Source organism: Erinaceus europaeus, chromosome 3 (assembly GCF_950295315.1).
Source record: "Erinaceus europaeus chromosome 3, mEriEur2.1, whole genome shotgun sequence".
NCBI classification, from domain to species: domain Eukaryota; kingdom Metazoa; phylum Chordata; class Mammalia; order Eulipotyphla; family Erinaceidae; genus Erinaceus; species Erinaceus europaeus.
Window position 1 is genome coordinate 142,640,781 of NC_080164.1, and position 27,184 is coordinate 142,667,964.

The 27,184-nt window shown below is 36.4% G+C and overlaps 1 protein-coding gene across 2 annotated transcripts in view; it reads right to left on the bottom strand.

The window, feature by feature from the left end:
* Window positions 1–297: 297 nt before the first annotated feature.
* Window positions 298–27,184, bottom strand: part of CEP135 (centrosomal protein 135) — a 67,616-nt gene continuing 40,729 nt past the window's right edge. For both annotated transcript variants that reach the window (XM_060188037.1, XM_007523852.3), the window contains 13 exons: window positions 24,600–24,677; window positions 19,851–20,002; window positions 16,614–16,729; window positions 16,383–16,537; window positions 16,034–16,089; window positions 14,503–14,671; window positions 13,674–13,784; window positions 12,832–13,017; window positions 10,189–10,398; window positions 7,900–8,102; window positions 6,487–6,591; window positions 4,328–4,441; window positions 298–2,105 (listed from right to left, as the gene is read on the bottom strand). In XM_060188037.1, the coding sequence (XP_060044020.1) occupies window positions 4,339–4,441; window positions 6,487–6,591; window positions 7,900–8,102; window positions 10,189–10,398; window positions 12,832–13,017; window positions 13,674–13,784; window positions 14,503–14,671; window positions 16,034–16,089; window positions 16,383–16,537; window positions 16,614–16,729; window positions 19,851–20,002; window positions 24,600–24,677 (1,644 nt within the window). In that variant the 3' untranslated portion in view covers window positions 298–2,105; window positions 4,328–4,338. The remainder of the gene's footprint in view (window positions 2,106–4,327; window positions 4,442–6,486; window positions 6,592–7,899; window positions 8,103–10,188; window positions 10,399–12,831; window positions 13,018–13,673; window positions 13,785–14,502; window positions 14,672–16,033; window positions 16,090–16,382; window positions 16,538–16,613; window positions 16,730–19,850; window positions 20,003–24,599; window positions 24,678–27,184) is intronic.

Sequence of the window (27,184 nt, forward strand, 5' to 3'; positions counted from 1 at the left end):
GGTGTAGATTCTGATTTGGACTGAGGTAAGGTTCAGACACAGGTCTTCATTTAAATTGTCTGGACAAGTCCAACATATGTCCCTTGTAATAACAATTGGTCAAATAAGGTATTGACATAATAAAAGATCAATGAGAACTAGTGGCAGAAAGATAAAGAATAAGGCAGATACTAAAATCTAAGAATTGGGGAGGGAGGTATAAAATCAGATGTGTGATAAATTGCAGTTAGGTAGGATAGCAGGTGGGATAGGCAACATAATTAACATTCTGAATAAAGAGCACTTGTGAGAAAAATGTACATATAAATCTGTTTTAACCATTTTGTAGCTGCATTACAAATAGAAAATATAATCTTATATTTTTGAATAAAGATAAGTTTCAAAAAAATACCTATCACCCCTGTTCAAGACTAACTCTCATGCTTCACGAGGATAAAATTTGGTTTAAATAAATTTCATACTTAGGAATACTACCAATTCATTAAAAAAAAATTGTAAGAAAGAGAAAATAGACTGGAAAGTTTATTGGAAAATCTATGTCAAGCTCCATAATTTAAAATGATTTAAAACAAATGAAAACATCTATAAGTGGTCAAAACATTCAATATTTTAAAATAATTAAAAAAATTATAGTATCATGGTTATCAAAATAACAATTGTATTAACATACATTTTTAATTATATAAAATGTTAATTAAATATTAAAATATAACTTCTTTTGGGTAAGGTGGGGACAAATACTTTGATTTTATTTACACATACTTATTAGAAGACTTTCACATATGGCATTGCAAATAGTCCCATTTCTCTTCTATTTTGCTATGGTATATGCCTTTACACAGAGGAGGTGGAATACATAGTTACAGAGATGATAGAGGTAAGCTACATCATACCCATATGCACACCAAACTATTCAGTGGCATAACCAATGTAAAGTATATTCACTTTATAAAAAGAACAGTGCCCACCCCCAAATACACACAAACATATATACAAACACGCAAACTCCATTTTATTAAACCACAGGGAAAAACAAAATGTACTTAAATAATTGGTCTCCTACTTCTTTGTTAGTTTTTAAGTTTTTTCAATCAAAATTAAATTTAGTAAGAATAACTTGATTTTCTTCAAATATGTATGGTTCAAATATTAAATTTTCTAGCTGCCATTCTGTTTTGTAGTTTTATTCTCTTTATTAATATTTGATGTGTAATGCTTGCAGTTTTAAAATTGTAACTTTTTTAAAGTTGTAAAAAATTTACTATGTCTCAATTCAGTAGTTACATACTTATTCTAGAAAACTGACAAATTGTAACATACAGGTTTAGAAACAAAAAACTAAGACTGCATGTATACTGGGAAATTAATAAAATTTTTACTATAGTACACTGTTGTATTGTTTCACAAAATTATGAATTTAACTTTTGGTTTGATTTTGATAGAATTTGTCTTATGTGAGGAGTCCATGTGACAGCCAGGATAGCTTTCCCATAACATTTCCACTGACTGGCAGTAACAGTTTATGTGGTAATCATATCTTATGAAATCGCTGCTATTTTAAGACTCTGCTACAGAAGACCTCACAATGGGAGCAATTGGTGAATTAATGGGAGCAATTGGTGAATTAAAAAGTGCCATGAGATTAAAGGTGACAATATTTTGTGAATGCATTAAAGACATAGGTTATAAACACAGGAATAAAAACTAAAAGCACTTTAAAAAACAAGTATTGTAAGAATATTAACTTTCATATATCATGGCTTTTAAAGCAAAAACTTATTAAAGTATAAAGTGAACAAAACATTATATTAATTCACAGTATCAACACATTTTGAGGAGTAATTTAGGTCAGGAATAATAAAAATACAGATAAAGCACCATATAGTACTATTAGTACATATTTTGCTTTGTTGCACATAGGGAAATATACATGAAGATATAGCTCTTTTTAAACCAAAAATTTTACATAAATATTCACTGATTTAAATAAAAGTTGACAGAGGTAGAATCTGTGTCAATGCTCATGATTTTCAGTAACAGGTACTTCAAATATTTCATTACTGCTCTGTCCTTTAGAAAATTCAACTCATTATAAGTCATCCATTCTGAAAAAGAAGGGGGAAAGTTGGTTAAAAATGATAGAATTACTCAGTAAGAGCAAAAAACTGAAATTCATTAGTGTTTTAATTCAAAATAGTCTCTAATAAAAGTTGTGCTCACAATCAAGTTATATACAATAGTTAAGAAATACTACTCTATACTTCAAAAAGATACTCCCTATAAGCCATCAATGCACAAAGTACATGAGGACTAAAGGACTCATTTTTTAAAAAATTTCTTTATTGGGGAATTAATGTTTTACATTCGACAGTAAATACAATAGTTGGTGCATGCATAACATTTCCCAGTTTTCCATATAACACAACCATATAATACAACCCCCACTAGGAGGACTAAAGGACTCTTACACAGTGAAAAGAAAGAGATAATATAGCATATCAGTGGGGGGAATCTCTCACAAAAGGGATGATACATATTTAAGTCTAATAAACTCATAGATAAGTACTGAAAATTGTTGTTTCTTAAAAATGATGAGTTGCCAATATTTTCCCAAATATTTTGATTTTGTATCTACTCACCTTACCAGTTAAAACTTACATGCTAAGATAATAAGCACCACAATGAGCAATTCCATGTTTCTGTTATTAGACATGTTGTCTATTAGTGATGTAAAACATTAGTTAGGAGAACAATGGAAACAAGCCACATGTTCCATAGGAGCAGTGATTGAATAAATCACAGAATATTCATGTGATGAACCATTAGATCACCATTTTAAAATGACATTTTGGAAAAAAAAAACACTTAATAATAAGAATAAATTGCTTATAGCAATCTTAAGGGGGAAAATCTCAAAAAAAAAAAAAAAGTACAATAAAAAACAAAACAAAAAAGTCTTTCAGTAAGAGCTCTATCAGAATTATCTATGTATTTCTAATTTGATGTACTAATAAGATATTAGTACATCAAATGTTAATTGATATTTTCTCTGGATTATAGAATTAAAAGCTATTTTGATTTGTATATCTATATTCACAGCAGTATTTCCACAACAACCAAACGAGCAAGGTGAGAGCAATCCAATATCTATCAACTGATGGATAGTATATGCATACATTAGATATTTATTCAGGCATAAAAGGTTAAGATACTCTGACACATACAACATGAGTTGCCCTGAAAATATTATTCTATTGGAATTGGTGATGGCTACATAAAATTCTGGCTTATTATTATTATTATTATTGTTATTATTAAGTTTATTTATTTATTTTCCTTTTTTTGTTGCCCTTTTTAAAAAAAATTGTTGTTGTAGTTATTACTGTTGTTATTGATGTCGTTGTTGAATAGGACAGAAAGAAATTGAGAGAGGAGGGGAAGACAGAGAGGGGGAGAGAAAGACACCTGCAGACCTGCTTCACGGCCTGTGAAGCGACTCCCCTGTAGGTGGGGAGCCTGAGGCACGAACCAGGATTCTTACACTGATCCTTGAGCTTTGTGCCACATGCACTTAACCCGCTGTGCTACTGCCCGACTCCCAAATTCTGGCTTTTTAAAATGTGGTATCAGAGACATACCCAGGCCCGTGTCTGTTCATAATACCAATGTGCCATCTCTTAGGCCAGTTATTTTCTGTTTTAGAGAGGAAGAATGTGCACAAGGTAAAGAGAAGGAAGAATACTTTGGTGCCTCCTGGCCTTCTCCTTACTATCACTTCAAAAAAATAAAAATAAAAATAAAAATAAAAGTAAAAATAAAAATAGACAGGTGTGGGAGTCGGGCTGTAGCGCAGCGGGTTAAGCGCAAGTGGCGCAAAGCACAAGGACCGGTATAAGGATCCCGGTTCGAACCCCGGCTCCCCACCTGCAGGGGAGTCGCTTCACAGGCGGTGAAGCTGGTCTGCAGGTGTCTGTCTTTCTCTCCTCCTCTCTGTCTTCCCCTCCTCTCTCCATTTCTCTCTGTCCTATCCAACATCAACAACAACAATAATAATAACTACAACAATAAAACAACAAGGGCAACAAAAGGGAATAAATAAATAAAATAAATATTAAAAAAAAATAGACAGGTGTGGCTTTGCTCCAATAAAGCTTCATTTAAAAAATCAGGCAGTGAAGTGGGTTTTCCTGATCTAAAATGCAGCGATGAATCAAGCATGAAAAAATATAATACAATCAAATTATTGAATATTCCATCACTTCAAGTTTCCCTGACTTCCTTCTTATAACTACAAATAGTTTGCCTGTCCTTGATACTACATACATACCTTTTTGATAATTATAAATTCACATGTTCAGGAGACTGTAAAGGTGACCTCAAAGTAGAACTAAGGGGTTGTGTAGAAAGACCATGTCGACGCATCTCTTGGATTGCTCGTTCTCTGTCAAGAAAGATCAAAGAGCACCATGAAAGCCCAAAAAGTAAACAAATATTAGGTTACTGCTACTGGTCATTTCTACTCAATTAATTTATATCTCTACTAAATATAATCCCTAGGTCCTTACATAATTTTTAATAGATAACGGATTTCAATTAGATAACTTGTACTATTAAAAATTCTTCAAGCCGTAAAATCTTATTAATATAGAGCACCTGAGTATAAATTTTCAAAGCTGGTTTATGCCTTCCTCTATGCTAGTATGTTAATCTAGACGTTCTTCTTTCTGTGCAGAACAGGAACTCCAAGTATAGAAGTGAAATAATTCCTTTTCTCTGTTGTGTTTTCTTTTCTGTTTCTGTCCCACAGACCACATTGTCATCTCCTTTGTAGACTATTCATACTCTGACATCGACCTTTTCTTTTTTTTTATATATATTTATTTATTTTCCCTTTTGTTGCCCTTGTTTATTGTTGTTATTATTATTGTTGTTATTGATGTCGTCATTGTTAGATAGGACAGAGAAATGGAGAGAGGAGGGGAAGACAGAGAGTGGGAGAGAAAGATAGACACCTGCAGACCTTCTTCACCGCCTGTGAAGCGACTCCCCTGCAGGTGGGGAACCGGGGGCTCAAACCGGGATCCTTAGGCTGGTCCTTGCGCTGCTACCTCCCGGCTCCCTACCTTGACCTTTTCAACTTTGAGTTCCTTACCATCCAGATTTCTATCTGACTCAGTATTTCACAAACTTATTTTTATTACTATCTCCCTAAATGAACTTTCAGAAGACACCCCCCCCCCCAATGGCTTTCTATCCAATGAAATTTCCAAACACAAATACACTGCTTATATACTGTGTTTCTAGGGAGGGCCATAAACCATTGTAATACCTAAGACTTTTTGCTAATCCTTCTCCCCTCAAGAATCAGATGGGGAAGAGGGGGCATATATGCAAAGTTTCCCTTCTGAGAATGTGTGACCTGGGGCTGGGCTCAACAACCCACAGAACTTTCCCAGGATACTACAGTGTCCCCATATAGTTCTGGGGCTTAAACCCAAGGTTTTACACATAGTAAGGTATGTACTCTACTGGGTCCTGGTCCAAAGTGTGAAGGAGTGATTCACAAATTCCGTTTAGATTTTAGCTGTGTAATCAGGTGTCATTACTATTAACAGTTGGGGATTACAATTTTCAACATGATAAAGTAAATGAACCAAGATATAAGTCAATGTGAAAAAGTATTAAACTATAAGGAGTATATTAAAGAGACTAAAAGCATCATAGGATTTAAAATTTTAGAAGGGCTTCCCTAGATTTTTTTTTTTAAACTTGGGACATTTACTATTTGTGTGACTTCAGTTTCCTATATCATAAACACTAATAGACTGTTAGTCAAATTAATTAGCTATGTTTATAGTGTGTTAATAATTTTCTTATTGTTCTTTTGATCATCACCATGTTTATAATGATTTGTATGTGGAATTTCCTATTGGACACCTTGTAGAATCATTACTATCTTGTTAATTCCTTAAACTTTGAAATAATGGCCCAATTTTGCCCAAAGAACACTGAAGAATTTAGTACTTCATTTAGTGTAGCAGTGCTGTACCTTATAATGTTTGTTGCCTTTTAAGGAAGAATTACCACAAAATGCATTTTATATATTAATGATAAAAAGTTTTACTGTTGTAAGTCCTGTTAAGTATTTCTGGACTAGAATAGGGAACAAATAAAAACACTGCTCAGGGGGTCGGGTGGTAGCTCAGTGGGTTAAACACCCATGGCGCAAAGTGCAAGAACCAGCCTAAGGATCCCGGTTCTAGCCCCTGGCTCCCCACCTGCAGGGGAGTTGCTTCACAGGCGGTGAAGAAGGTCTGCAGGTGTCTATCTTTCTCTCCCCCTCTCTGTCTTCCCCTCCTCTCTCCATTTCTCTCTGTCCTATCCAACAACGATGACATCAACAACAATAAAAACAAGGGCAACAAACAGGAAATAAATATTTTTTAAAAAAACAAAACATTGCTCAATGTTAAATCATTCCCTTACCGTTCAAATCTCTCAGTTGAAATCTGCCTTTTCAGAGTATCATGATCTGTTTGTAGTTGTGCCACTTTAGTCCGAAGCATGGTGTTTTCCCGGCCTTGACTATTTCTTAAAAACAAATATTAAAAATAAAGAAACAGGGTCAGGGAGATAGCCGAGTCTGTTAGAGCATCAAACTTGCACGCTTGAGGCTCCAGGGGCCACAGATTTAATCCCCAGAACCACCATATGCCACATCTTAAGTGCTCTAGTCTTTTTTTTTGCCCCCTCCTCATTCTCTCATGCTGACAAAATTAACATTTTATGAGAGAGAGAGAGAGAGAGAGAGAGAGAGAGAGGAGAGAAGAGAGAGAAGGAAGGAGGGAGGGAGAAGAGGAAGGATGGGAAGGAAAATAAAGCAAATGTTCCATTTTTCCAGAGTGAAGTGCTATGGATTTTTGTGTTAGGCATTAATAAATACAAAAGGTGGTGATATTTAAGAATAATAAAAAAAAACTATCAAGACTTAAAAAAAATAATTCTCATAGTTTCTATAATGATCTCCTTTTTATTCATCTCAGTTAATATTTATTGAGCTACCAATATGTGTTAGGCACTATAGCAGTGCTGGAGATAATCCGAACAAGATATTTTATATCAAGATGCAAAATATTTTTATTGGTTTTCTTTGACTATCATCTGAAGAGATTCTTTTTCTGCAGTGCCAGGGACTCATGTATGCACACTCTTACTGCTCCTGGGCTGGATTTTTCATTCTTTTTATTTCAAATAGAAAAAGAGACAAAAGGAGGAGAGATACCATAGCATTTGGTTCAACCACCTGTGGAATTTTCCCAGGGTGCTATGGTGTTCCCATATGGTTCTGGGGCTTAAGCCCAAGGTTTTGCACATGGTAAGGTATGTACTCTACTGGGTCCTGGTACAGAAAAGAAACACTTCTAACTACTGTAAAAAAAAAAAAGTTAATTTTCTACTTATACTGTCTAATATGGACTTCCTCCCCTCACCCAACATCTCCTAGAAGATTATTTAACAGTCATGAGAGTCAAAACTCAGTCTTTCTGAAGTCATTCTCTTAACCCCTTGTACAAATCAGAGGAGGTTCTCTCCATCCTGAAATGCCCTCTACTTTGCCTACTCCTCTCTCTGTTCCTCAAGATCAGGCATTTTTCTAAAGCTCACTCATTCACTCCCATGTGTACCACTCTGTGGTGGAGACATACAAATCCACATCTCTAAACACTTCTCTCATCTGACCCAAACTCTTGAATTTCCAAAAGCAGTAGCCATGTCAGCCAAGTATTTTGGTTTTGTACCACTCTCCACTCTCCACATTCCCATTCTCTTTTCCAGACAAAATGGAAAAATTATTTAAACCAGTTATTTTTCTCATGAAGGCTGGTTTATGACACTTACAATTTGCTTTCGGAAAGGTTTAACTTCTCTTTAAGTAGCTGAATTTCTGTATCCTTCTCGTGGGAGGATAAATGAGACTGAAATTCTTTATCTCTGTTTGTAGCCAACAATGTTTCAAGGTTTTTGATTGTATGTCTCTCACTTGAAAGTTGTTTTTTTAACAAGTCTGATTCTGTTTTTACATTTTCTAATTCCACCATCACCTACAGAAAAAGCAAAAAGATTATTTCACTACAGCTGTGGAAGAGTCTGAAGAATTAAATGCAGAGTTGTACACACATCACTTTCTTCAGTTTGGAACATGTTAAAGATATTGAGCTGTTTAAGCATAAGAAAAGTATTTTCTTTTCTTTTTGGAGATTAGTGGGGCATATGATGCCTCCATTTTGTTCTTTTCTTCTTAGAATTGCTTTGGCAATTCAGGGCTTTATGTAATTTCAAACAAATTTGATAATAGGGGACGGGGCGATGGTGCACCGGGTTTAGTGCACATATTACCAAGTGCAAGGGTCCAGGTTCAAGCCCCCACTCCCCACCTGCAGGGATCTGCTTCATGAGCAGTGAAAGAAGTTTGCAGGTGTCTGTCTTTCTCTCCCTGCCTCTCTCTATCTCCCCATCTTCACTCAATTTCTCTCTGTCCTGTCTATTAAGAAAAAAAGAAAGCCACCAGAAGTGGTGGATTCATAGTGCTGGTACCAAGTTCCAATAATAACCTTGGTGGCAATAAAAAAAAATCAGTAGTATTTGTTGTGTATTTGTTAAAGAATGCCACTGGAATTTTGGTAGAAATTACATTGAATATGTATGTTGTTTTGGGTGAGATAGTCATTTTTTAACAATGAGCAGGGACTATTAGCTGTGATTTAGTTTTCATTGTACAAGTCTTTCAATACCTTTGTTAAATATATTCCATGGAAATTAATCTTTTGATGTTACTGTTAATGAGTAGTTTTCTGTCTCTTCCTGATTCACTCCTGGAAGGTTGTATGATTCCAAGAATGTCTTCACTTCTAAGTTTTCCAATTTATTAAAACATTAAGAAAAACAATTTACTTTCAAAATATTCTTTGCTACTTTCATGAAAGGATTAATTAGCTATAGGACTACTAAATCTTCAAATAGGTTTTATTCAGACTACCTTGTCAAGAGAGGATTATTTAAGTCTGAACAACTAACATGAGCAAGAAGGCTAGGCTTTTAAAGATATGTACTACATAGTTTTGGAGCTTCTCAACTATCTGAAAATAAAGACAATGGAACATGCAAATTTAAAGTATTATGTTTGAAAATACAATCTGGGTTGCTTAAAGTAACTCATTTTGGGAAAAAGGAGTTGCAGCTAACTAGATTGCTAAATATAATTTAAATGCCTTTAGATTTTTTTTTTTTGTAATTGCAAACAGGCTTATTGCTGGAGCTCAGTGACTATAAGATGAATTCACTACTTCTGCTGGTCATTTTCTCTTCTATTTCTTTCTTTTTTATTCAAAAGAAATTGAAAGGGGGCAGAGGTAGAAAGGGAGGCCAGATTGTGGTGCATCCTGTAAAGTGTACATGTTATAATGCACAAGGATCTGGGTTCAAGCTCTCAGCCCCTAGCTGTGAGGGAAGATTCATAGTAGTGAAGCAGTTCTTCGGGTATCTCTCTCTCTCTTTCTTCCTTCTCAATTTCTCTGTCTCCATCCAATAAATAACATGAAATAAAATAAAAGAGAAAGGTAGAGGGGAGGGGCGGGGAAGAAAGGCAGAGAGACTGAAACATCTGTACCACTGCTTCATTGTTCAGGATGTTCCCCTCCTCCATGGGGCTTGAACCTGGGTCCTTTCACATGGTGTACCATCACCTGGCCCCTCCTTTAGAATTTAAACAGGAAAAAATATTTCACTTAGGAAGCAATGAGCTGCCATAATTGTGTATTCACACCTTTTTTTAAAGCAGAGGGGGAATGTATTGGGATATGCTCCTGTGTTCTAATTAGTCTCTAAATACGTAACTCCAAAAGAGAGAGAACTAAATCTCATAATCATGTTTGAATATACTTGTTAAAATTCTGTAATAAAACTTAACAGTTCTAAAGGGAAAGAAATATACTCCACCTTTATAAATCATGCTCTTCTACCCCAGACTTCCTTGATAATCTCAATTCAGTAGTCCCAAGACAAAAGGCTTATCTTTGACTTTGTTTATTCCATGCCTTGTTTGTTCTCCCCATATGAGTAGTGATTACTTAGTATTAGAGTGGTATTCAAAAAACAACTGCTATATAATAGTTTCTTTTCAAATCTTACCCTTTCCAACTCAAGGCTTTTGGAATTTAGTTGTTGGGTCATAATATCTTTGCCTGAATCAAGCTTAATGCAAAGTTCTCTAAGAGATGTCAGATCACTTAACACTGATGCTTTGTCATCTTCTTGCTGCCTCAGTTCTTCTTCTAACCTAGACACGACTTTTGCCATTGATGAGATCTGAGATTCATAAGCATGATGTGCATTTATGTGCTGGAAAAAATTAAACAGGTAAAAAGTTAAAATAGCCAAATAATTTTAAAGGCCTGATTCTGTGTAGATACAACCTCATTTTATAAAGATATGTGAGTCAATTTTTTTGCATATTTTAAGATACTCTCAAGAAGTTACCTGCTTTATTTAAATATGGCCTATTTAATGCATAACAATGAATCATGTATAACTGTGAGGTATGGTAACTAAGTACCCCATGAAATATCTGCAAGATGCAAGATGGAAGGAATTCTAGGGCCTTGTGAATATGAAAGATCCTTGAAGTTACATTTTTCTTTTATAAATTATCTTTGTTATATGGCCTGGGATGTAGTACAATGGATAAAGTAAGGGATTCTAAAGCATGAGGTCTAGAGTTCAATCCCTGGCATCACATGTGCCAAAGTGTTGCCCTTGTTGCTGTTGTTGCATAGGACAGAAATTCAAAGAGAAGGGGAAGACAGTGAGAGGGAGAGAAAGACAGACATCTGAAGACCTGCTTCACCACTTGTGAAGTGACCCCCCCAGCAGATAGGGAGGTGGGGCTCAAACCAAGATCTTTAAGCCAGTCCTTGTGCTTTCAGCCATTTGTTCTTCGACCCACTGCGCTACCGCCTGGCTCCCTCTCTCCTCTGTCTTTCTTTTCCTCCTTCCTCTCTTTAAATGAGAATACTGGACTCTCACCATTAGGACCACACATATATGTAAAGCCCTGGATTCATTCCCCAGTGCTGTATTAAAATAATAAAAGGGCAAAGGGTTAGGACAGACATTGCTACAAGGTAAACAAACAGCCAATAAACATATGGTGTTCAATATCACCAATCATTAAAAACTGTAAATCAACCCCACCAATGTGTCCTGGAGCGTCACTTCCCCAGAGCCCCACCCTACTAGGGAAAGAGAGAGGCAGACTGGGAGTATGGACCGACCAGTCAACGCCCATGTTCAGTGGGGAAGCAATGACAGAAGCCAAACCTTCCACATTCTGCATCCCACAATGGCCTTGGGTCCATATTCCCAGAGGGATAAAGAATAGGAAAGCTATCAGGGGAGGGGATGGGATATGGAGATCTGGTGGTGGAAATTGTGTGGAGTTGTATCCCTCTTGTCCTATGGTTTTGTTAATGTCTCCTTTCTTAAATAAATAAATTAATTAAAAAAATATAAATCAAAGGAATGGGAGGCAGTTCAGCAGAGTGCCTGAATAAAGCCCAGGCACTGCATAAAAAAATAAGAAATATAAAAATAGAACATTATATAAAGGCAGAGCAGAGTTTTGGTCTCCCTTTCACCCACCACTCCCCAAAATGGACATCTAAATCAAAATGAGATAGCATTCACTTCCATTATGATGGCAATTAAAGACAAATCATCCAAAAATTAACTGCAAGCAAGAATGTGAAAAAACTGAAATCCTGGGTATGTAAAATAGTGCTGCTCTCATAGAAACCATGTCAGGGTGTATATTCTGAAGAACTGAAAAGCAAGAATTTAAGTAGAGATTTTACAACCTTATTCATAACACCATTATTCCCAATAGCCATTAGTGGAATGAATCAAATGACTATTGGCTGGATTAAAATAAATAAGTAAGTCCTGTGGTATTTAAATTTGAAAGATAAAAAAGTTCTGAAGATGGGTGGTGGTGATGACTGAACTAACTCCCACAGAACTATTATTTAATTAACTTATTTTGTAAAGGTAAAGTTGAAGTTATGTCTATTTTACCACAAAAATGGGAAGTACGGCAGCTTCTCTGCATAAAGTGTAAATATACAAATAAGGAAAACAAATAAAACCTAATGATGACAAACCTATGGACTCAGCAGAACTAAGGCTAAAGGAACTGGGGGTAGACGGGTGCAAAAGAAGAGGTGTTGAATGGACTTTGGTAGAGGGATACTAGTGCTTTCTTGGGGATGGTGGGTGGTGGAACGCATTCTGAAGAAGCAAGAAAATGTATTTCTTCTTTTTTTAATATCTATTTACTTTTTGTTGCCCTTGTTTTTATTGTTGTTGTAGTTATTATTATTGCTGATGTTGTCGTCGTTGGATAGGACAGAGAAATGGAGAGAGGAGGGGAAGACAGAGAGGGGGAGAGAAAGATAGACACCTGCAGACCTGCTTCACCGCCTGTGAAGTGACTCCTCTGCAGGTGGGGAGCCGGGGGCTTGAACTGGGATCCTTACACGGGTCCTCGCGCTTTGTGCTGTGTGTGCTTAACCCACTGTGCTATTGCCCAACTCCTGAAAATGTACTTCTAAAGTATAGGCTTGTAAACCTAGGTTACCTCAAAACGAAAACTATCAAAGAAAAAGATTATCTTTGAATTTGATTTTTATGAGTGTTTAATCCTCACAGCAGTGCAGTTACTTAAGAGTTTTCCTGTTTACCAAATCATGTCTTCCCAAGAAAAGTAAAATATATTACCTCCTGAATTTCCTTTTCTAATAGTTCCACTCTTTCTCGAAGGTGTCTCCTCTCTGTGTCAACAGAAAGAAGTTCCAGTCGAACTGAGCTGCTCTGTCCCTCAGCTTGGTGAGCTTTGACCTCCCAGTCTTCGGCACGGCTATGAAGCATCTGGAATCTATCTAATAAATCTTTATTTTCTTTTTCCTGGTTTAAGCATAAATTGTTTTTAAGTTAGTAATTGTCATTTACTCAAATATATGTCATAAACATATGATATCTATGCAGATACTAAACTAAGATCTGTGGAGCAATATAAAAAAGGCAGTAGGAGAGACTTCCACACTTAGGAGTCAATATATAATAGAGGAGATAAAACCAGCAAACATGGAAAGTTTAAAAAAAAAATCCATTGCTCAACAAATTGTTTGGCTTCATATGTTAACTCTCTTTTCAATCACCAGGTTCCAGATGCCACCAGGATGCTGGCTAGGCTTCCCTGGATTGAAGACCCCACCAATGTGTCCTGGAGCTCAGCTTCCCCAGAGTCACACCCTACTAGGGAAAGAGAGAGGCAGACTGGGGGTATGGACCGACCAGTCAACGCCCATGTTCAGCGGGGAAGCAATTACAGAAGCCAGACCTTCTACCTTCTGCAACCCTCAACGACCCTGGGTCCATGCTCCCAGAGGGCTAGAGAATGGGAAAGCTACCATGGGAGGGGGTGGGTTATGGGGATTGGGTGTTGGGAATTGTGTGGAGTTGTACCCCTCCTACCTTATGCTTTTGTTCACTAATCCTTTCTTAAATAAAAAATTAAAAAAAAAATCCATCTTCAAGTCAACCTCAACAATGTTTTTCACCTTAGTAGCCATCAAGCTCTCCCATCGTGACACCTCAGTTATGTAATTATGAACTCTACTCTTCATTTCTTCCTTTTCTTGCACTGCTACTTCCAATTCCAATGAGATTTCCTACATGTTAGAAAATTGAAGACAAGACAAATGCAAAACTTGGTAAGTTCTTTTTACATTCAAATAGATTCTTCTGAATTTGTGAAATAATAGTAAAAGACTAACACTACTCCTAGATGCTATTTTCACACATTTTTCTTAGCTGGTCTTGACATGTTTTCTTTTTAAGATTTACTTATATGAGAAAAGAGGAGAGAGACTAAAGTGTCACTTTAGATATGTGGTGCCAGGGATCAAACTTGGGATGACATGCATACAAGTGCTGCATTCTAAATATCAGGCTCCCTCCCCAGACCCCGGATCTTAAACTTCTAGCCAAATGTTGCCACATGTTTCTCACAACAGTACTGACCATACATCTGGTATTTATATTAAGGGTCAGATCTACTTAGCAGGTACATACTTAAAACTTACTTATCAGAAATATATTGTAGGCTGGATAATATTAAACTTTTACTGAAATATTTTAAGTTTATTTATAAGGAAAAGTATTGGTCTTTTGGTATAGTCCTTTAGTAAGCCAGCACTAACAAAACCAATACCAAAACCAGTGTTCACCGTTCAAGAATATTCAATAATTTACTTACAGATATGCCTTCTCTAAGACACTACAAAGATAAATAAACAAAATTTCTAAAACTCAGCAAATCATGAACATACTATAAACTACTAAATATTTAAATCATTGTAAAACTATTAGAGCTTAACATTATCATACTTGGTTTTCTCTTGCCATCGTAGCCAGATCATCTTGTAATCTTCTGTTTTCCTTAAAAGACAGTTCTTTAGTTCTTCCTACTTCATCAAGTTCTTTGTGAGCTGCATCAAGCTGGCGCCGAAGACTGTTTATCTCACAGTCCCGATTAGTCAGTGTTTCTTTTAGTTGGCTGTTATATGAGGGATGTGTAAATAATAAAGAAAGCTTCTTTGACTTACTTCATTAAAAAAAATTGTGCTTTGAATTAAATATACTAAGAATACACAAAATTATACTTACTGCCATTAAAACACTAATTAGGTAAAGCAAACATTTTAGATCTTCAATCATACACAGATAAAGTCATAAATCATTTTAAAAGTCAAGTAAAAACAGAAAACTTCCAAACATCAGAAATAAAACATAATTTATTGGCAAACATTTAATGTTTATATCCCCATTACAACATCAAGTGTAAGGAAAGTAAATATAAGTGATGATTTTTTGTGTTGATAGGGGTAAGATGGAGGGGTGGGGAGATAGCATAATGGTTATGTAAAGAGACTCTCATGTCTGATGCTCCAAAGTCCCAGGTTCAATCCCATAAGCACCATAATAAAAAATAAAATTAAGAAAAAGGAAACAACAACAACAAAAGAATCTGGAGAAAATGGATGCAAAGCTTAAAATTTCTAAGTGTTCAAAATAGGGGTAGATGTAGAATAAATCAAAGCACTAAATTAACTAAGTTACTCAGGTGTTGGGAGTCGGACAGTAGTGCAGCGGGTTGAGCGCACGAAGCGCAAAGCACAAGGGCCAGGCATAAGGATCCCGTTTCGAGCACCCGACTCCACACCTGCAAGACGTCGCTTTGCAAGCAGTGAAGCTGGTCTGCAGGTGTCTGTCTTTCTCTCTTCCTGTCTTCCCCATCTCTCTTAATTTCTCTCTGTCCTATCCAACAACAACAACAGCTATAACAACAATAATAACCACAACAAGGGCAACAAAATGGGAAAAATAGCCTCCATGAGCAGTGGCTTTGTAGTGCAGACACTGAGCCCCCCAGCTATAACCCTGGAGGCAAAAACAAACAAACAAACAAACAAAAACTTGTGACTTTAACCCCCCCTTAAAAAAGATGAAACAGTTAAAGAAAAGAATACAGTTCATATAACCCTGAGAAAAAGATTCAAAAAAGAAAAATGGAAAAAAATTTAAAGGAAATTTTCCTATTGTCAGTGTGTTATTTAAGTAAGTAAAGTTGCATTCTTTTTTTTTAAAACCAGGGTTATCACATTAATGTGATGCCTGCACAACCCGACCACTTCTAGGGATTTTTCTTTTCTTTTCTTTGATATAGGGTGAGGGAGGGAGAGATGACTGCAGTACTGCTCCACCACTTGTGAAGCTTTCCCCCTGCAAGTGGGAACCAGGGGGTTGAACCCGGGTCCTCCAGCATGGTAATATATGCACTTTCCTAAGTGTACCATCACCTGACCCCTCCCCTTCAAACACTTCTTAAAAAATCTATACCATTTTGTTGCTTACTTACTTCACAGAAGATTCATACTCTGAGATTGCTGCCTTCATTTGAGTAATAGCTTTTTCCTATAGAAATTTAAAGATATGTCAGATTCTAAACTATTCATATAGAAATTTTCACTTATTTAAAGTTCTTTTATTTTATAGATAGTTATCTATGCACCACTACCAACTTAAAGTCTTGAATTGGGAACACCTTTTAAAAGATTCAAACTACTGAGTTAAAATAAAAATTCAAATGAAATTTAAACAAATTAGAAGTGTAGCTCTGGACCTCAGGAATTTGAGCATGGGGATCAAGAACTGTGTTCTGGAATCATCTTTCCTGTTTAGAATACTGAAATTTAGTAGTCACATACTTTGCCAACTAGGCTTTCTTGCAAGTTTGCGATCTTTTCTGTCTTTTCATCTACAGTCTCCTGAAGATAGTCTTTTTCTTTATCAATAACACCAATGGTCTTTTTCATTACATGGGCCTCCTCATTCTGTGTGGTCATCTTAAGGTGCAGCTGATCTATAAATAAAAGAAAAAGTACATTCGTTAGACAAAGCAACTCAAGATTACAAATGGAAAATATAAAAACATTTACCTATTTTATCCTCCAGTGTTTTAATTTGTGCTTGGGCTATTTCAACCTCATTCCTTTTTATGGAAAGTCGGTGTTGGTAATCATCAAGTGACTGCTGTAGCTGCTCATTTACTATCCTAAAGAATCAGTCGGAGGAAAAAGTGGTATTATTTGTTAATCTATTAGAAATAATGGTATTATCTGTTTCTTTTTCAATATTTTTATTATCTTTTATTTATTTATTGGATAAAGATAGCCAGAAATCTAGAGGTAAGAGGGAGGAGGTAGAGAGGGAGAGAAAGAGAAACACCTGCAGCACTGCTTCACCACTTGCAAAGCTTTCTCCCTGCAGGTGGGGTCAGGGGTTCAATACTGGGTCCTAGCACACTGTAACACTCAACCAGGCATGCTACCACCCAACCCCTAAAGCAATCAACTGTTGACTCTCGTAGGAATATCTTTTTTTTTAAATTTTTTTTAAAATTTTTATTTTATTTATTCCCTTTTGTTGCCCTTGTTGTTTTATTGTTGTAGTTATTATTGTTGTTGTCGTCGTTGTTGGATAGGACAGAGAGAAATGGAGAGAGGAGGGGAAAACAGAGAGGAGGAGAGAAAGACAGACACCTGCAGACCTGCTTCACCGCCTGTGAAGTGACTCCCCTGCAGGTGGGGAGCCGGGGCTCGAGCCGGGATCCTAGGAATATCTTTTAAAGAGAGATTTGTTTTTTTAATTTTTAAAGTTTATTTTATTTCTTATTTGAGAGTTTTTATAGTATCATCAATGGCATTTTATTTCTTACTGTCTATTAGTCTTCAAGATGGTTCCTTCATTCTAAATATAACATATACAATACATAAAGATCAAACTAATTGTATCATCTTTTCTAGAGTTTTAAAGTTTTTTCTCACTTTCCTAATTCCATTTTTCTCACTTTTAAACTTTATTTCCAGTAGTGGGAACAAAGGGAAAACCCTTCTTTTATAGAACAGTCTGACACTTCAAAGGATGCATTCATAAATTCTGATCAACCTGACAGTGAGCTTTAATTTTGCTTCCAATTCTTTTTTTTTTTTTTTGGATATACAACCAAAGGTCTCACTAAATAGGAAAAGTAGGTATTCTTATAGTGCAGAGGGGATTTAAGGCTAGAGATTACTCTCAGGGAACAGAAGCAAGGTTCTCTGGATGTACAAAAGCAATAAGAATTTACTCTCGTATCATGTAGAGCTAAATTCAATCCCTGGCACCAAAATAAGCCAAGGCTAGGGAGTGCTCTGGTAAAAGAAAGAAATGTCATGCTGACATCTGAAAATCGATCCCTTTTTATTACAAATGCAATTTCAAGAGAAATAGTTTCTCTGACTTTTAAAATTTTTGTTTATTATTGAATAGCAACAAAGAAATTGAGAAGGGAGGGGGAGAGTGAGAGAGACAGGGAGACACCTGCAGATCTGCTTCACCACTTATGAAGCTTTCCCTCTGCAGGTGGGGGTTTCTCTGATCCTTCAGCATGATTCCTGACTGTTGATTTACAGTATCTTTTTACTTATTGCAGGTACCAAGTTCAGGGGGAAATATGTAACTTCACTTTTTTTTTGTTTGTTTACATCTGTCTTTTTTTTTTTAAATAATTGACTTTTTTATTAGATAGGACAGAGAGAAATTGATTCAGGGGAGGGGAAGACAGAAAAGGAAAGCAACAGACACACCTGAAACCTGCTTCACCACCCGTGAAGCTTGCCCTCTGAAGCTGGGAAGCAGGAACTCCAATCCAGGTCCTTGCATAGCAGTATGTGGGCTCAACTAAGTGTGCCACCACCCAGCCCTTTCCATCTGTCTTTTGAATTAATTTTTAAAATCTTAAAAAAAATTATTAATTCTGGATGGAGACAGAGAGAAGTTAAAAGGGGAGACAGAAGTGGAAAGAGAGACACCTGCGGCACTGCTTTACCACTTGTGACAAGTGGGGACTGAGGACTCCAGCCTGTGTCCTTGCACATTGTAATGCGTGTGTCCAACCCCCAGGCTTTTGGATTCTAAATTGATTCACAATTCAGTAATGATTCAATCATCTTTGGAAATGTTCTGCACTACTATGCCATTCTCTCATTCCCATATATCACTTAATCTTTCTAATTTTGTATTTTAAATAAATGTTTCCTAACTGGCCTCTGTTCAAGTTCACTGCCATTGTTTCATTCCGGACATAAGGTATGAACAACACATGGTAGGCAACTCTAAGACTCCAAATCCATCTTCCCAACTCCCACTAGAGTTTGTTTCCTAAATGCATGCTACTTATGTAACCCTGAGAGAAGAAAGGGAGAGCACAGACAGGGTGAAACCTGAATGGGGTGTGGTGCACTGCACCAAAGTAAAGATCTTGGGTGGGGTCTGTGTGGGAGGAAGGAAGGGTAAAGGAGGGCATTGGGGTCCTGGTGCATAGTGGAGGTAAAGGTCCTAAGTTGGGTGTGAGGATGTTTTACAGAGACCTTTCATGGGAGATGAAAAATTTACCCGTGTGTCAACAACTATACTGTAATTCATTATCCCAATTAAATGAAAATGTGTTTGCTCTTCAGGCTTATAAGGTAAAATTCAAACTGGGTTACCACACCAAAATTTTCATAACTTGTATGTCTATTCTTTCCTGATCTTACCATTTTTCAGACACATCACACTTTTTTTGTGATGCCACATTTTTTTTTAAAGGAATGAAAAAAAATGACATGGGAAGCAAAACAGTCTATAATTTTCAGCAGTCATATACTCTGGAGTGTAAATGACATGAAGTCTGTTACTGAGTCTTTTTTTGAGAGATATATGGGATTTCTCTAAGTGCCATGGTGTTCCCACGTGGTGCTAGAGTTTGAACATAGAGCTTTGTATGGTTATATAACACCCTAGGAGCAGCCACTGCTGTAATTGGCATTTTAAAAAAGAGATTCTAGATATTATAAAGGCATAGGAATACTCTGACTCAGAAAGCACAACAAATTCTAGAAGTATGATTCTAAACCCTAACTTGACTGTAAACATATCAATGAACAGCTTTAAAAAGATATAGGTTCACTCAGTGAATCAAAACCCCAATAGAATAAAGCCTAATTCCATACTTTCTGAAAGTGTGTTCTGTGAGTTTGTCACAAAGGACAACTTTAGGAACCATGGCTTCAAAGGCACACTCCAGGTTCTGAAACTACATAACTACAAATGCAGTCCCAGAAATGAAATAAACACACTTTCAATAAACTTACCTAAGTGAGTTCAACTCTGTTTTCTGATGAGATGTGTCACCGGCTGCATGGCTAAGTTTGTGAGCTTGAATTTTCATTCTACTTTCTAATGACTCTATTGTTTCTTTCATTACTAACATCTTAGACACTAATTCACGTTTTTCCTCTTCAAGCTGTAATTCAAAATTTAAAGGTTAATAGACAAATGTCACGCTTTTATTTTTCCTTTATCACATTTTAATAATATTTCCAGAAAAAAATAGTATTTCCAAAAATAAAACTAAGAAAATAAATTATACTTGTTTTAAAAAACACTTTAAAAGTCTATGTATGTTTCAGGCTTAGATGCCAGGAGAGGCATATATGTATGTATCGCCTTAGTACCACTGAAGAGAAAAAACAGAAAATAAAACAGATACATAAAAGCAATGAAACAGAAAGGTAAACCTTGAGCTGAGTAAAAATGTGACTCTAAAACCTTCAAATTTGGCAGGCCAAGTCCTACACCATGTTCTTTTAAAAATATTCTTTGTAGTTTGTGGCATATATATTATGTGTTGTCAATTCACACACACACACACACACACACACACACACACACACACACACACTTCATCTTGGAATTTCAGAACTACATCATCTATAGACAATTAGGGAGGAATTTACATTCTTCTTATACATATGTAATGTCACCTTTTCATAAACCAGATATATTTCTCTATTTAGATTTTTCTCTTTTTTTATCATTTTATTGAAAGGTTAATGGCTTAGAGTATAGTTGTTAACACATGGGTCCAATTTCCCATACACTGTGATAGGTGTCTGCAAAACACTCTCATGCCCCACTTTGGTCCTTTTCCACCATCATGCAAAAGGACCCCATTCCCTCTTCTCTCCCCCCCTTCTCCTTCTTCCCTACAGTCCTCTGCTTTGATGCAATACAACACACTCAGTACAAGTTTCACTTTGTTTTCCCTTTCTGTCCTTGTTGCTTAAGTTCTGCCCATTTGGTACTTGTCTTTTTTTGGTTTGTCTCATTTAACATGGTTTTTTCAAGTTAATTCCATTACTGAGATTCTCTTTAATATAATTCAATAAACTTGTATAATTATTTCTATAAATTCTACAAATTTATACATAGATATCTTGCATTATTTATAACCATTAACAAAGTATGTTTAAATCTTGTTTAGAGTTATTCATGTTTCTAGAATTCCTTGTGTATTATGAGCTATAGAATTCTTGCATTTTTATAATATCTAGAAAAATATAAGTCATTAGCTATAGAACTGTTGCTTCACCCACATTCTAGTATATTCTCCTAGATATCTAACTATATATATATATATTCTTCTTTATTGTCTAAGATTTTGGCTTAATTTTATCTTCTATTTTTAATCTCTTTCAGCAAATTATATTTAAATATTGTATTTAAAACATGGTTTCCAGTTTATTAATTTTCAATCATATCCAAAATGACTAAAACATATGAAACAAGGGTTTTAACATCCCTGAGCATCAAACAACAGTGGACAGTAACTGTTGAAAGGCAGGAAACAAATAAGCTGAACCCTATAATTGTTCAACTTCATTTCCTGAAGAATTTTCAGATGTGGAGCAGAGAAGAGAACCCTGGTGTAGTCTAAGGATTCCCCTAAGTTAAGAAGAAAGGGCTGAGAGCCAAAGGTCAAAGCAGTAAAGATTTTTCAGGACAGATATTGAAGGAGAGCTGTACAGAGTGGGAACTCAAAAGAGTTGTACACAGTGCCCTTGAGAGCTCAACACACAAAAAAGCTACAATTAAATTGTCTAATAAAAAGAAAAGCTTCTAAATAGGATAGATTGAAAAATACCACAGTGTATCTCATGCATAGAAAGAATAATGTTTGGTAAAACTTCTGTTTGCTTACACACACACAAAAAAAAAAAGTAAAAAAAAAAAAGTCAAAGATTAGTGAACTCATGAAAAGCAAGAATAGTTTCTGTTCTCCTCAGTTATTTGAAAATCTCCTAAATCATGGGGCAATCAACAGTATACTCAAAAAGATCTGTCTTCATAGTGAAACAAATTTAGTTCAAGACTAAATGTTACTCTTATCCCATGAGGAAGCTTAAAAGCAAAACTGAAAAGGGCTAATTCCAAATGACTTAACAGTATCTTGGGACAAACTTCTAGAGTATTTAGAGAAATACAAGCTATTCAGCAATCAAGATGTCAAGATGGTAAAATTCACAATGTGGCATCCAATCTAAAATCAGCAGACATACAGAGAAGCAAGAAAATATTACCCACGAGGAAGAAAACAGTCTACTCAGAAATGACAATGAATAATAGACAAAAATAGTAAAGACATAGTAACAATTTATGGGACATATAGTTAGTGGAATACTTCTCTGCAGTTTAAAAAAATTTTGTTTTTTATCGGGAGAAAATGGATGGAACTGGAGGTGATTATACTTACTGAAAAAGGAAGTGAGAGACAACTATTGAATAATTTCACTCATATGTGGAATATAGAGAATTGAGACACATAAACTTACAAATAAAAAGTGAGCTACTCTCTCTCTGATGCAGCTTTCTAGTCCTAGTCCTATATCCAACTCTGACAACTCAGACAATACCTTTAGCCCACTTGCATGTTAGCTGTCAGGCTTGGGGAAAAATTAGTAAAGTTATGGGCCTCTTAGAATATACCTAAAATAGACTTACTAGCCTTTTCCAAACTGGAGACCCTAAATCGCATCTCCTATACCCTTATCTTTAGGTTCCTGATTATTAAAGAGTTTGTTCTGCTTTATATCTTAAAGCTTTTCAGCCACCAAGTTGCAGATACTACCATGATGCCAACCTGACTTCCCTGGGAAGATGACTGCACCAATGTGTCCTGGAACCCCACCTCTCCAGAGTCTTACCCCACTAGGGAGAGAGACAGGCTGGGAGTATGGATCAACCTGCCAATGCCCATGTCTAGTGGAGAAATAATTACGGAAGCCAGACCTTCCACTTTCTGCACTCCATAATGATCCTGGGTCCCAGAGGGATAAAGAACACGAAAGCTTCCAATGGAGGAGATGGGATGTGAAATTCTGGTGGTGGGAACTATGTGGAATTGTACCCTTCCTATCCTACAGTTTTGTTAATCAATAAAAAAGAAAATAAAAAGTGTAACAAAACTGTTTCTAAGACTTTGTGAGAACTGTAGCAGTTAATGTGTGTGTGTGTGTGTGTGTATATGTATGTTATAAAACTATAACCCTACTATCTTATACTTGTGTAAATCATTATTAAATAACTAATATTCTTAGTATATGTGCTGCCAAAGTGAGCATAATTCACTAATATTTTTAAGACAGTAATAAAAATTAGCCAAAATGAAACACACACACAAAATCAGAGCACATACCAAATTGTTAAGAACCCTATCTGTAGTGAGAACAATGAGGAATGAAAGACTGAAACAGTGGAAAACTAAGAAATGAACAAACTACTGTATTTTACTGTTGACTGTAAACCATTAATCCTCCCAATAAAGACTGAAATAAAAATATTTCACTTTTTTTTTGCCTCCAGGGTTATTGCTGGGGTTCAGTGCCTGCACTATGAATCCACTGCTCCTAGAGACCTTTTTTTCCATTTTGTTGCCATTGTTGTTACTGTTATTGTTACTGCTGTTATTGTTGTTGGAAAGGACAGAGAGAAATGGAGAGAGGAGGGGAAGACAGAGAGGGGAAGAGAAAGATACACCTGCAGACCTGCTTCACCACTTGTGAAACGACCTCCCTGCAGGCTCAAACAGGGATCCTTAGCCGGGTCCTTGTGCTTCATGCCACGTGCTGTGCTACTGCCCGTCCCCCAAAATATTTCACTTTTTACTCTCAGTACTCTGATTTTCCCCCCACAAGAGCTAAATAGTTATTGTTGCAAATATTTAATAAATGTCACAAGATGTTGCAAATTTTTCTAAGTTCTTCATGTGTATGTAATTACAAAACCCTTCAGAAGTACATACTAGTATTATTGCATTTTTTTTTCCACAAATAAATAACTAGAGGGATGAGTCCCTGGTTCCCTATCTGCAGGGGTGTCTCTTTCTCTCCCTCTCTATCTTCCCTTCTCTCTCCATTTCTCTCTGTCTTGTCCAATAAAATGGAAAAACTGGCCACCAAGAGTAATGGGTTCGTGGTGCAGTCATCAAGCCCCAGTGTTGACCCTGGAGAACTTGAGGGATGGAAAGTTCAAGTATCTCCACTTTTACAACACAGGTGGGAGAGACAGATCTAAATCTAAATAGGCCACCTTCAGAATACATACTCCTAATGATTGTTAAACAGTCTTTCCAGTAAATTATTTTTAAAATCTATAATACATTTAAAAATGTAACTGGAAGCCGGGAGGTAGTGTAGCAGGTTTGGTGCACATTGCACAAAGGGGAAGGGCCTGCGTAAGGATCCTGGTTCAAGCCCCCGGCTTCCCACCTGTGGCGGGGGGGGGGTCACTTCACAGGTAGTGAATCAGGTCTGCAAGTGTCTTTCTCTCCCCCTCTCCATTTCTCTCTGTCCTATCCAACAACAACAGCTATCACAACAATAACAATAATAACAAGGGCAACAAAAAATGGCCTCCAGTGGATTTGTAGTACAGGCACCGAACCTCAGCAATAACCCTGGCGGCAAAACAACAGCAACAAAAAACAAAACCAAAAACAACCTATAACTGAAGTAGTCATTCACATAACACAAAGTACCTAAAATCCATTTTTGATAAGTTACCTGATGATTAACACACGTCAAATGCTCTATCACTTTCTCTAACTCTGATTTTCCAAAATGATTCATTTCCTGGAGACTCTGAAAGAGAATTTGTAACATAATAAAATAAAATTAACAAAGTAAGTAATAGAAGTCTCTGGTAATATTACTTTGTCTCTTTTTTAATAAGGCTCCAGAGAATAAACTCAAGGTCTCATGAATGTTTTTCCCACTGAACCGTCTTCCCTGTCACTATTTGGTATGTTCATAAAGAATATAAAAGAAAAGATGAGATTAGAGACACATGAAAAATACTACAAGATCATACAAAAGAGAAAATAAACAACAATGCAAACACAACTGCTGTTTTTTGTTATATTACCCTTTCTAGCTCTTGGTGGTATTAAGTCTAGGACAAGTGATGTAAACAGGTGTAGTTACCTGATAGTTTGTCTAGTATGGACTCATGCTTCTAACCATGCTATTCCTTAAAAACAAAGACGTCAAATGTTTAGATTACATATTTGGTTGAAAGGGTCATTGTGCTATATACTTTTTTTCAATTATTAACTCATGCTACAATTGTTGAGTATATGCTACAAGTACTGAGAATAAACTAGGATAAACACCAGTGTCAAGTACACAGTAGTCAGTAGAATGGATAGATTCTGGTATCATATGTACTATAATTTAGTAGTAAAGACAAACCTTTAATAGGAGATTAAAATAAAATTCAGAAATGTTCTGCTAGGAAAAAGAAAAGTTTCCAGTAATATATCAAGAGGGACTCTAGAATCTAAGGCACTTCCTTTTTTTTTTTTTAGGAACAGTGGTTAGTCTGGCCCTGAAGGATGAAAAGGAATTATCCAGATGTTGGAATTAGATGTTGTGAAAGATTATTCTTTGATAGAGATAGACAGAAATTGAGAGGGTAGGGGAGACAGAAAGTGAGAGACAGAGACACACCTGCAGCACTGCCTCACCACTTGCGAAGGTTTCCCCCTGCAGGTAGGGACTGGGTGCTTAAACCTGGGTCTTTTGAACATTGTAACTTGTGTGCTCAACCAGGTGCGCCACTCGGTCCCTGTAAGATTATTAGTTACTTTTTTTTTTTTTGGTCATCAGGCTTATTACAGGGGCTCAGTGCCTGCACAATAAACCCACCCCTCCCAGAAACTACTTATTTTTATTCCTTCCTTTTCTTTCTTGAGGCAGAAATGGAGAAAGAGGGGAAGAGAGGAGGGAAGGAAGAAAAGAGACCTGCAGCACTGGTCCACTGCTTATGAAGCTTCCCCCTGCCAGTGGGGACTGATGGCTTGACTCTAATTTCCGAGTATATGGTAATGTATGCTCTACCAGGTGTGTCACTGGCCAGCCTGGTGAAGGAACTTTTCAACAGCCTATTTGGAAAGTTGAATACAATCAAAAGTCTCTAAGGCCTGGAGTCTTGAGAAAATGAGTGGTAAGCTACTAAGTAAAAGAAGCTAAACCTCAGGGTCAAGTGCTGGCTCACCTGGCAGAGCACATACCATGTGGTAGGTAAGCTTCACAGGTAGTGAAGAGTCTTGTAGGTATCACTCCTCTCTTTCTATCAAAAAGAAGGAAAAGGAAAAAAATGGCCACTGGGAATGCAAAGAACGAGAAGGAGGGGGAGGGGGCAAGGGGCAGCAGCCTGTTACATCTTAAAGTAGCATGGGCCAGTCACAGAAATTCTTAGAAACAGTTAATGATTTAGATAGGAAATGGTGTGATCAGACTGACCTATCTGAAAGATGATTCTGACTTCTCACTGTCAAATATAGATTTGAGAGGGGCAAGACTGATAGTACAGAGGACACTAATAGCAGAAATGTGGGTGAGAGAATGGTAAGAACAGAGTAGGGTAATGGAAAAAAGGTTCAAGAGAAACTAAAGAGTAGTCAGCATCAACTATGACTAGGTGACTATGGGTAAATGCAAACTCTCTATAACAAAGTTATCATCTATTAAGTACTACCTACTTGAAAAAGGCTATTTTTAAGAGATTCTAAGACAACCCATGTAAAAAGCACTTAGGAAAAAAACACCATCAATGAGAAGGGCTTAATAAATGTTACATTAGTAGGCAATTAATTGAGAGATAAAAGCTTTCATGGAGTGAAGAATCAGTATGTTTGGGTTCAACAACTGGTGGGCAATATAATGAGAAACTACTAGAGGAAACATACAAATTGAGATAATTCAGTTTTTAAGAAAAAGACTTGCTGTAAACTCAAATTCTCCCTCCTACAATGTGACAGATTTCTGGTGATAAGAGTGTCACTTTTCCAAGTTTTTAGTTCTACTACATTTTTTTTAGAAACTTTTTTTAAAGTATTTATTTTATTTTTGAGAGAGATGCAGAGAGAGAAAGATACAGAGAGAAACACCAGAGCACCGCTCAGCTCTGACTTATGGTGGTGTGGGGATTGAACCTGGGACTTTGGAGCCTCAGGCATGACAGTCTTTTTGCATAACCACTATGTTATCTACCCCTGCCCCTACTACATTTTTTATCCCTACTTTTATATTTCTTGGTCATTTCAACAGATACAAAAAAGGATAAAGGAGTAGCTTGTGTTAAAAGC